The 12262-nt window shown below is 45.7% G+C and overlaps 1 protein-coding gene across 6 annotated transcripts in view; it reads right to left on the reverse strand.

The window, feature by feature from the left end:
- Window positions 1-12262, reverse strand: part of WDR19 (WD repeat domain 19) — a gene marked incomplete at its 5' end in the record, with an annotated part of 191913 nt that overhangs the window by 17098 nt on the left and 162553 nt on the right. For all 6 annotated transcript variants that reach the window (XM_084799504.1, XM_084799503.1, XM_084799501.1 and 3 more), the window contains 8 exons: window positions 1040-1108; window positions 2621-2733; window positions 5761-5885; window positions 6642-6788; window positions 8112-8195; window positions 8606-8688; window positions 8768-8908; window positions 10706-10763. In XM_084799504.1, coding sequence (XP_084655630.1) covers window positions 1040-1108; window positions 2621-2733; window positions 5761-5885; window positions 6642-6788; window positions 8112-8195; window positions 8606-8688; window positions 8768-8908; window positions 10706-10763 — 820 coding nt within the window. The remainder of the gene's footprint in view (window positions 1-1039; window positions 1109-2620; window positions 2734-5760; window positions 5886-6641; window positions 6789-8111; window positions 8196-8605; window positions 8689-8767; window positions 8909-10705; window positions 10764-12262) is intronic.

Genomic DNA, 12262 nt, shown 5'->3' on the forward strand with positions numbered 1-12262 from the left:
GCCTGAGAAGTGGTTCTGCAGTTGAGAGCATTTGCTGTTCTTCCAGAGGACCCTACTTTAATTCCTAGCACCCATAACAGGCAGCTCCAACTGAGTGAGACTTCTAGCTTCAGGAGATACAATACCTTCTGCCTTCTATCAGCTCCTTCTCCTACATACACATAAGTAAAATAAATCACACATACACACACACACACAGACACATACACACACACAGAAACATACACACAGACACACAGACAGACACACACACACACACGCGCGCGCGCGCACACACACACACACACACACACACACACACACACACACACACACACACGGTGGGCTGGGGAGATGGCCTAGCAGTTCCTAGCACCCACCACATGGCAGCTCACACTCACAACCACCTCTAACTCCAGGCCCAGGGGGTCTGATGCCCCTTTCTGGCCTCCACAGGCACTGCACAAATGTAATGCACATATGTGCAGGCAAAACACCCACACATAAAATAAAAATAAATAAACCTTTTTTAAAAAGCCTACTACAACCAATACTGCCACCAAAACCGCTAAGATTAGTGGCCGACACTGCCAGCAGCTCCCAATCTGGAGCACACATGCTGGGTCTCACACAGGCTAAGCGTCCTGATCTCTAGGTCTAAACTCAAACTCTGTGTGTATGTGTATGTTCCGTGTGCATGCATGTGTGTTCCCCTTGTGCATGCATGTGCGTGCATGTGTGTGCGCATGTAGAGGACAATGATGACATGAGGTTTCTTCAACTGTTCTCTACCTTCTGTTTTTGAGACACAGTTTCTCACTGAGCGCAAAGCCGCCATATCAGCCAGGCTGGCCTAGACCTCACTAAGCAGCAGAGGGTAACCCTGAGTCTTCCTAGCCCTACTCCTGGGAGTACAAGCGTACACTACCAAGCAGTGCTGGGGCCTGAGCCGAGTGCTTCCTGAATACATGCTACTGGCTCCTGGAACAGTCTTTTAAGAAATTAAAACAAAAAGCAAATAATTGGCATTCTTCAAAGCTTTGATTCCAAATTTACTTACAGTTTCAATCGCCATTTCTATTGCCACGTTATCTTCTGAGCTTGGGCATTTCAGGAAGTGCTTTAGAGCCTAAAATGAGATGGACAGCAGCTAAAGATTAAACACCATCAGGCTGCGCACTGGGGAAATCTGCTTCTACATACAGACTAATGTGCTAGCGTCCTGACCTCGGCCAGGGTGACAGTGTCTCACCATGTAGCCCAGGCTGGCTTGGAACTCACTGTGCAGACCAGGCCGTGACCTCACAGAGACCGGCCCATCTGTCTCCTGAGTGCGGGGACTACAGGCATGTGCCACCTCCCTGACAGATCTACTTCAAAGGCTACATCTAGTTTTAAACTAACAGAGACCCTCCTGAAGAACCTAGTTCTGATTTATGACAAAATGAAAATGCAAAACGTGTTCTTTTCCCTGGGAAGATTTAAGTTCTTTAAATCCTTGGTTTTATCCTTGTTTCATCTCAAGATTGAACCCTGGCCCCAGAATGCCAGGCACATGCTTATGGCTGAATGGCACCCCCAGACATTTCACGTAACATTTATTGACACCCTGCTTGTATGTGGGGGGCTATGCTGGAGTCTGTGAAGAACAAGAGGAGCCTGATGTACCCCACTTTTTGTGTTAGATACACTCTAACTGGGAAGACTGGTGTGAGCTAGTGACAGTAACAGGAAACATCTGTTTTAATCACAGCCCATGACAAAGGGCTATGGAGTGGGTTGGTTTAGGTGTTCTGAGGACGCAAAGATGGTTGTGGAGGAAGACATGAAGGTCACAGAGGGCCTAAGATACACAGAACGAACAAGTCTGAGGCAGTCACTGAGGAAACAGATGCAAGGATCTAGTGAGGCATGCTTCCACAGAACCGGCTGGAGGCCATCTTGGGATGCCCAAGCTGTTGGCCAACTGGGGGTGGGGGTGGGGAGGGGAATTAGCTTGCTTGCCAACTAAGGAGTTTGGGCATCTTTTCAAAGGCCACAAATGGCAAACTGGCAGCCTGTGGGCTGCATTCACAGTCATGTTTTCCTTGGCCAGTGAAGTATTATGCAAATATTTGGGCCTGTATATTCAATTCAGGAGATGCAGACTTCTGTTTCTCTTGAAGGACCCTGCCATTGGGCCGTGCTGGGCTCGCCCTCTGAAAGGCAGCAGCTTGCCAGTGGTGAGCAGCACCTGGTTCCCTTGATCAGCTGTCAAGTCACCTCAACCCCATGTCTCTTCTTTGGACTTCGTATTCCCCGCCGTAGGCAAAGCAAGTTCTTCTCGGGAGTGAAAGGATGACAGAGGCAGAGAGAGGAGAGCAGTGACACAGTAAACGACTGCAAGCAGGGGAGCCAGGCCGTGGTACTCAGAATAAATGGGGGCAGATGTGAAAGGCTTTAGGGAGCCCCTGCATGTGTGAGGGAGGGCTGAGGTGGGAGCTCACTGGTAGGTTTGTGCTTAGCCCGGGTTGACCTCCAGTGCCAATAACAACAGTGCTGTGATCTCAAGTGTCAGTGTCTGGGAGCACACTGGCATTTAGAGTATTTCCTGCAACCACCCCTGTGGTGCCCAGGGCATGTATCCTTGGCAAATACTAACCCGCGAATACTGGCCACATAGCAAGAAGAATCTTCCAGCCTGAAAATGCCTCTTTTCTCCTTCAAAGTACAAGGCGATGCTTTGATAGTCTTCATTAGTCGTGTCCTCAGAGCCTACAACAGATGTTCAATGCGTAAACTATATGAGTAGAATCTGATGACCTGTCATTGCCAATTGAAAAATAGTATCTATGAGAGGCATCTAAAAACAGGAGGCTGGGCCAGTGACACGGCGTGCATGCAGTGCCTGCCTGAGGACCTGAGCTCGGTCCCCAGGACCTACACAAAAGTGGAAGGAGAGAATCAACTCCACAAGGCTGTCACCCTCTGTCCTCCAAACACATACTGTAACACGTGTGCTTTCTATCCTACATCATAGCACACGTGTACACACACACACACACACACACACACACACACACACACACACACACACACACTTTAAAAGCCCAGGCGCTTTTGCCTTTCAGCACTGAACATCAATACTACCATCTTTTTTTTTTTTTGGTTTTTCGAGACAGAGTCTCTCTGTATTAGCCTTGGCTGTCCTGGACTCGCTTTGTGGACCAGGCTGGCCTCGAACTCACAGCGATCCGCCTGCCTCTGCCTCCCGAGTGCTGGGATTAAAGGCGTGCGCCACCACGCCCGGCCATCTTTTTTTCTTTTTTTCATTTTAATATATTTTATTAATTTATTCATATTACATCTAAATTGTTATCCCACCCCTTGTATCCTTCCATTCCTCCCTCCAATACTACCACCTTGTCTATTTTTATCACAAAGCTTATTTATCATCACTTCAAATATTAACACTGTTTTGCTTCTGTTTCACTCAGAACAGGATTCATGAGAGGAAAGGATGAGGCTCGTGTGAAAGTTTGGGCTATGATCTGCTATCATTCCTTGAGAATTTGTCCTTCTCAGACTCTCAGACAGCAGAAACCACTGTGTGTGTGACCTTAACAATGACCCACCCAGGGCATCAGAACAACCAGAAGTCTAGTCAGACCCCAACACAAATGTAATCCAGCATGTTGCGCCATCGTCCATCCATCCATCCATCCATCCACCCACTCATCCATCCATCCATCCACCCATCCATCAATCATCCATCCATTCACCCACCCACCCGTCCATCCATCCACCCATCCATCAATCATCCATCCATTCACCCACCCACCCACCCGTCCATCCATCCACCCATCTGTCCATCTATTCACCCACCCACCCGTCCATCCATCCACCCATCTGTCCATCCATCCATCCACCCATCTGTCCATCCATCCATTCACCCACCCACCCGTCCATCCATCCACCCATCTGTCCATCCATCCACCCATCTGTCCATCCATCCACCCATCTGTCCATCCATCCATCCATCTGTCCATCCATCCACCCATCTGTCCATCCATCCACCCATCTGTCCATCCATTCACCCACCCACCCGTCCATCCATCCACCCATCTGTCCATCCATCCATCCACCCATCTGTCCATCCATCCATCCACCCAGCCACCCATCCATCTGTCCATCCATCCATCCGTCCACCCACCCATTAGTAGGCTTTATTATATAATTCAGGTTGGCCTCAAACCCATCCTCCTGCCTCAGCCTGCAGGTCTGACACTGCTTTCGTCTGTCCTTCCTTTTCCTTTAGATCTTTACGTTCTCCAGCTATCTAATGACTTTCCACTGATGTGCTCCCTTCGAGTCTGAAGTAAGTTTTCTCATGGCTGTCATCAGTTCACAGAGGCACTTTGTGAATTTTACAAAATTAAAAAAAATCACAAAGGATAAATATTACCCCACTTTTATAAGATACTTGGATAGTCAAATTTGTAAAGATGAAGTAGAACAGTGGTAAACAGCCTGGGGACAAGGACATATGGGCAATTATTCAGTGGGGACAGAACTTTAGTGTGGGAGGCTGACAAAGTTCCTGAGATGGACAGTGCTGACAAGTGTGGATGTATTTTGTTAATGAAAATCATTTTATTAGTTATTTTATGTGTATGGGTGTTTTGCTTGCACATATGTCTATGCACCATATATGTGCAGTACCTGTTGGGGTCAGAAGAGGGCGTTGGATCTCCTGGGACTGGAGTTAATTATGGGTGTGAGTCATCATGTGAGTGCTGGGAACTGAACCCAGGTCCTCTGGAAGAGCAGCCAGTGCTCTGAACTGCTCAGCCACAACTCCAGCCCAAATGCCCAAATGTTCTTTGAAAAAATAATTTAAAAATTACTTTATTTACTTTGTGGTGGTGGTGGGGAGGTCAGAGGACAATGAGGGGTCAGTTCTGTCCTTCACCACGAGGCCCCAGGTGGCCTGCTGTCCTGGGAGCAGCCTCTTTACCTGCAGAGCCTTTTCACTGGGTCAGTACAAATGTTCGTGATGCTGGAGAAATAACACCCCCTCCTTTTTAAAAAAAATCAAACTGTTGGGGATTTCACCTATGCTAAGCATGCACATATCTAAGAATAATACAAATATATGTATTTTTCAGAACACAAAATTATCTTTTGGATCTGCAAAATCTTTAAAAACCACAACTTGTATAATATGTTGATTTTTCCTCAAAGTATTCTTAACTGGTACCTCAATTTTTATGTTTTTGGCATTTTCTTTTTAAAAAAATGTTTAATTGTAATGTGTAGGAGTGTTTTGTCTACATGAATGTATGCACCACCCAAACAGGCCAGAAGGTGCCGGATCCCCTGGAACTGGAGCTACGAACACTGTGAGCTGCCATGTGGGAGCGGGAGCTGAGCTCCAGTCCTCTGCAAGACCAGCCAGCGCTGCCAGCCTCTTAGCCATCACTTTCCAGACCCTGAAAACACTGTATTGTCTACAATCACCCTACATCTCCCATCACCTTCATGGTGAAATCTTCTCACCACTTCTGCTTGGCAAACAGCAGCGTTTGGGAAATCTGGCCTCCCGCGGAGTCGGCCCCACACTTCTGTCTGTTGCTCTTCTTACAATGCACCTCACCTTTATGCTGCAGGGATCCTGAAACTCAGCAGGCACTGCATGTGCATGTGTGTACACGGCACAGTTTGTACAGGAGTGCTATGTGCACACCCATCTGAGCCGTCGACCACAGGAGTCAGGGTTTCTGTGATAAACACGGCATTTACCGATGATGTCTGCATAGATTTCCATCTTGTTGTGCTGCTGAGCCAGGGTGAAGGCTTCATGGTTACATTTGGACAGGACCAGAAACTGGATGGCAGACCCATAGTCACCAAGCTGTAGAAAGAACCTATGACAAATGGTTTAGTTAGCTTGCCTCTCATATCAAGTTTATGACTGTGATAGTCAACACCATCAACTTGGCAGGACCTAGAAGGACCCAGAAGGCAAAGTTCTGGGCGTGTCTCAGTCAGTTCCTAAATTGGGCTGAAGTAAAGACCTACATAAGTGTGGGCAGCATCATTCCACGGGCTCGATCCTAGACTGAGTAGGAGAAAGCAAGCTGGGGGCAGAACCCATCTCTGCAATGCGACCAGCTTCCTCAGACTCCTGACACCCTCCTTTCCCCACCATGATCAACTGTGATCTCATGAACTGTGAGCCAAGCCCTCCCTAAGTTGCTTTTGTCAGGTGCTTGGTCACAGAGAGGAGAAAGCAACAAATACCATGACTTGTCCCATAACTGCAGCTCGGCATTATCTACGTATGCTTGATGAGCACATTCTCACACGATGACCACAACAGCCATTGCACTGGAATGTCTACAGTAATGAAAACGTAATAAGGATGCGTACATTTGATGAGGGGAGGGGTCTCTTTCTTTCACACTTGTTTTTCGGAGGTTCAAATGAACAAGTGTTGCTGGGCGTGGTGGCGCACGCCTTTAATCCCAGCACTCGGGAGGCAGAGGCAGGTGGATCTCTGTGAGTTCGAGGCCAGCCTGGTCTACAAAGGGAGTCCAGGACAGCCAAGGCTACACAAAGAAACACTGTCTCGAAAAACAAAAACAACAACAACAACAACAAATGAACAAGCGTGCTGTCACCTGGCTACCATCTTGGCTCCATCCAGAGACTGGGTCTCTCTGACGATGCTGACGGCCTTTTCGGGGTTGTTGAGGTGGTCTAGGTAGATGCGGATGACACTGTTCCACTGTTTTGCATTTTCATAAGCCACCACAGCTTCTTTGTATCTGTGAAAAATGTGGTTCAAGTAAGTTCTCTCAACGCTGTCAGGGTGTGTGTGTGTGTGTGTGTGTGTGAGTGTGTACAACAAATGTGGGGGACACTTTTCTGCTGTGGTGATAGTAGCTGCTCTGTTTTCTTGAACTTCTTCAGAATCAAACACCAGCAATTCTCCTATTAAAGGCATTCCGTTTTAGGGGTTGGATAAATTAAATGTAAAAGACCAATAATGAATTTTATTTCCTCCTATGAATTAAGAGTATGTAACTTGTTTACATTTTCCTGTGTTTTTTTCATGTGATAAGATTGAAATAGCATGGACTTATTTTAGAAAACAGAAAATAACAGAAATCTTCACAGTGACTGACATACATGAAGCTTTAAAAGTGAGATTTGCGTGGTGGCGCACGCCTTTAATCCCAGCACTCAGGAGGCAGAGGCAGGTGGATCACTGTAAGTTCGAGGCCAGCCTGGTCTACAAAGTGAGTCCAGGACAGCCAAAGCTAACACAGAGAGACCTTGTCTCGAAAAACAAAAAACAAAAAACAAAAAAAAAAAAAAACAAAAAAAAAATCTTTGCATGTTCCCCACTAGATGGCGCTCAGGACCCTCAGCGCGGACTAGCTGCTCTTGCAATTTCCACAGACACTCAGCTGTGCCGTTATCTATTTCCCAAGGTGACTCTTCTACAGTGGAAAGCACCACTAACCTATAAAGGCTTCGTAACAGATACTTCGAAATTACTTTCCCAAGGCTGTAGAATTTTACACTCCCATCAGCTACACACGAGAACATGTTGATAGCATTGTTGTTAGTTCAAAATAAACAGAAACGTCAACCGTGGTGGCTCTTACTGGCGTCAGGGCGGAACTCCCAGCGCTCACAGAGTGCAGCTCTCGATTCTATCTCCTCCTCTGCACCCTGCATTCTTGTCCTCAGCCCCTTTCCCTAGTAGTGGTGTTTAGTCTCTTGTATCTAGTATGTTGTAGAAATTCTCGTCCATTTAGGACGCTATAGTCAGTACTGCACTGTGGCTTAAACAGTGTGGGATCCATGTGTCTATTCTTTGCTGCTTCTGTATTCTGAAGGCATCTTTCTTACCACATTCATGCCACATTGTGCCAAAACGTCAGTACTTAGCCTCACTCAGGAGAGACGGCAGACTGCATCAGGACGCAGACAGGCCTGCCACACCAGCAGGTGGTTACCGTCTGTCACGTCAGCTGACAAGGACTGTGGTAAACGCCTTTCTTCTGTGCTGCCTTCCAGAGGGTTGAATGTGCACCCGGAAACCTATCAGGCTTACGTTTGCACTGGGAAGCTGTGCGTACCTTCCGTCTGCCTCTTTTGCTTTGGCATACTGCAAGTGGATCTTAGGGGAGGAGACGTGAGGCAGAAGCTCGCCAACTTTTGCCCTAGGAGAGGAGAGATGACAGTGAGATCAGCACCATTTCCAGCCCAGGAGTGGTGCCACACCCAAGCCCAGCTTTCCTTCCCAAGTGCAGCTATGAGCTTGCAAACACCTCGGCCCCTACACACAAACCAGATTTAACCGCTTTTTCTCCTGACACCTCTTCCCCACCAGCTGGCCAGGAAGATGAAGGCAAGCGCTTTAAGCCTTTTGGGGAAAGTAAAGGTTTTGTTTTTTATGGGATTTAGGATGCTTTTGGGGTTGTGAACTCATCTACGTAGTAACAACAGAGATGGAAGGCAGAGCCCAGTGAGAGAACAGAGTGGACAGGAGGAAGAGTGGCAGGGACAAGGGGGAGACCCAGACATGCCCCTTTCCAAGGCTACTTGGGAACAAAGCCTGGCTGGCCCTTACCAGTTCTTGCAGCGGATGTAGACAGAGGCGGCTCTGTCATAATACTGGCCCTTTTCATACAGCTGGGCTGCTTCTGAAAATTGCTACAATGAAAAAGGGGACTTAGGATACTGAATTCGTTCCGCTCCGACCACGTGAGTAACTGTGGGGACAAAGGAATACCTTCATATTCTCCAGGATGGCTCCACAGTCTCTTTTGAGGACCCGGCTGGGGTGCTTGAGGGCTTGGTTGACCCCTCTGCGGATGTCTCCTATCCTTATGGACATCTGAGCCACTCCGGCCAGGCACACTTCGTTGTGTTCCTGTGACAATGAGGCACACGACACGCTTCAGCCAGCCAAAGGTTACAGTTTACTCTCCTTATCACCTTCAGAAACTCACAATTTTGAAATTAACACTTTAAAAAAAATCAACTAATATAAAGTTCTTTTCTTCTCTGAGGTTTTGACCTTTTATACTTAACAGAAAGTTTTGTGATCCTTGTGAAAATGCCTTGGTTTACACCTCTTGGTATAAGGTTATATCTAGAAGTAATATACTGGCTAATATAGCATAAGTACCATAAATAAAATTAAAGTGGGAATCACTAATAAAACTGAAGATTTCTATACTAGGTATGATTATACATAACTTTATTTAGGTCATTAAAGACAACTAATAAACTTGCCATATTTGCAGCAGGGTCTCTCTAAGCAGTTCTGGCTAACCTTAAAACCCATGAGGTAATCCAAGCTGCCTCAGCCTTCCAACTGCTGGCACTACACATGTGCCACTAATCCCGGCAAGAGCTTTCCCAGTGAAATGAATGTCATACTGGTTCTGTCTACAGCAGCGAGTCCACTAGAACTTTCTGTGATAATGGGTACAAGATGTTGCTGGGCATCTGGAATGTGGCTCATGCAAAGGAGGAAGTGGATTTTAAATGTCCCTTCATTTTTAACAATCCAAACTGCCATATGCAGCTAGTTGTTACTGTATTTGAGAGTATAGAGAATGAACCAAAACAGATGGAACAAAAACCAAACAAAGATGATGTTAAAGACTTAATGGAGGCCTGCCGAGATGGCTCAGTGGGTAAAGGTGCTAGCCGGTAAACCTAAGGGCCTGAGTTCGATTCCTGGGACCGATATGGTCACCTGGCCTCCACATATAGGGAGTGGCATGCATGCCCCTCCTCTCAGCCCACAATAAATAAGTATATATGATTTTTAATCGAAATTTATTTTTTTACTTTGCGTGTATGTGTGTTTTGCCTGAATGTATGTCCGTGTACCATACATATCTGGAGGTAAGGATAATTGTGAACCACCATGTGGGCACTGGGCCTTGAAGCTGGGACCTCTGGAAGAGCAGCTGGTACTTTTAACCACTGAGCCATCTCTCCAGCCCAAAGGGATTACTGAAACTTCATAAATGCAAAAGTCTTATGAAATTATAGTTGGCCTGTCACATGTATGTACATAATATGGGTTAAAAAAAAAAAAGGAATCAACAGGCAAAGATCAACCTGGTTCTATTGTGTGCAAAGCTGTGTTGGCCTCCCACAGCCTTTCCAAGTCGGTGCACATGAGTCTCCTTTAAGAACATCTAATGGAACTCTCTTTGGATGTACCATAATTTTTCATCCGTTTTCTCACTAAATGACATTGGCCTATAAATGAGATGAAATAAAAATTTTACTTCCAATCTTAATTAGAAGCTGGTATCTAGGATGTAATGGCAAACAAATCCATGGATAAAATATGTAGCCATTTTTAGTTTTGTGAGTTTAAGGTGATGTGAGCATATTCTTGTAAAGTTGTTTATAGGCTGAACAACAGCCTCACCTACTAGATACTGAATAACTACAATGGTAATAAGACCTGGATTTTATTTTTGTTTTTTCAAGACAGGGTTTCTCTGTGTATTCTTGGCTGTCTTAGACTCACTTTGTAGACAGGCTGGCCTCAAATTCACAGTGATCCACCTGCCTCTGCCTCCTAAGTACTAGGATTATAGGTGTGCACCACCTCACCCGGCAGGACCTGGATTTTAAAACGAAACAGGAAACATACTTCCAGAGTGTTAGGCATATCTTGCATTTATTTATGTAAGGTTACCTTATTATTGCCTCTGATCCCTTTCTCGTAATGAGCTAAAGCATTTACGTAATCACCCCTGAAAGAAAATATCACAGTAAATTAATTAGTATTTAAGTCTTTTAGCTACATACACAAAACTTTAAGGATGCTCTTTGTCACCACTTAGCTTATGCTCAGGAAAGATGCTGCTCAACACAGACGCCGGCCAGCATCCATTCAAAGGGGGGCACACTCTCATTTCACTACTTTAAAAACATTGTGGGCTGTGCTACAGCCTAAGGCACTTACCATGTGGCATCTTAGGTACTTCAGGAGGGCTACAGTGCATTTTACGAGTTACTTTTAGTTAATTATTTCCTTTAGGGCACAAATGACAACCACAGAGTCATAGATATTGGGGCATGCCCCAATGATTTAACTTCCTTACACTAGGCCCCAGCTCCTATAAGTTCTACCATCTCTCACCTCACAGTCTGGAGACCGCCTCTTCAACACATGGTCTTTGGGTACACCGAAGATCCAGAACGCAACAATAGTAACGGTTGCTGTACCCAAGACTGAAAATATCATAGACCTGGAAATCTAAGCCAGCTTCTTCAACTGTGGGTTCTGACCCCATAGCTGAGTGTGGGCATCACAAAAACATTTGATACAGTGAAAGCAATTTTTAAAAAGTTAATTCAAAATCAAATACATAAAGAATCCAAGGTGTTTCTGGCAGGGCTCGTTCATGTCACATCATGTGACCTCACTGCTGCCTTGGGTGTGCACACACTGCACTGCACACACTCCATGCTGCAAGACGCCAGTGAAGCTGTCTGAAGTACCTTGGCTCAGATCCAAACTAATCAGTGTTACAATCTGCCATATCTTCACTCTATATCCAGAGAACTATGATGGCGTAACTATAGCATAATCAGGGCTTAACTGTGGAAAATAGTATTTAGTATTTTCCTACTGCAGTCATCAGCATGTAAGTATCAAATTAGTATATTATGCACTGTATTGTGTTAGAACGGTTGATTTTCAAAATTGCTGTCTGAGTTGTTGACTTGCATGTCATTAAAAAAAAAAGCCCCCATTGAATTTTGGCTTGGGATTAGGACAGAATTTCCAACAGTTTCTGAAACAGTCCTAAACATACTTTTGACATTTGTCCTATATATTTATATGAAACTTTGACAATAAAGATCACAGTCTCACTAAACTCTGGAAATCAGTGTTGGTGCTCATGTCTGCAGTGTGCAGTGTCCAGGCAAATTTAATTCTCTGTAAGTGTGTGTGTGTGTGTGAGTGTGACCGTGTGTACCCATGGGAGGCCAGGGGGTGATGTCAGGCATCTGTCTACATTGTTCTTCACACGATTTTTAAAAACATTTTTATTTGATGTGTCTGAGTGTTTGCCTTTATATGTATATTCATGTGTGCCTGACACCTAGACGCCACAAGAGGACACTAAATACCCTGAAACTGCAGTGGCACCATCACATGGGCGTTGGGAGCCTTCGCCAGGCCCCCCATAGGAACAGCAAGCACTCTGAGCTGCTGCCCATCTCTCTAGCCCTCCACCTCGGT

Source organism: Acomys minous, assembly GCF_964271855.1.
Source record: "Acomys minous genome assembly, chromosome: 10".
Lineage (NCBI taxonomy): Eukaryota > Metazoa > Chordata > Mammalia > Rodentia > Muridae > Acomys > Acomys minous.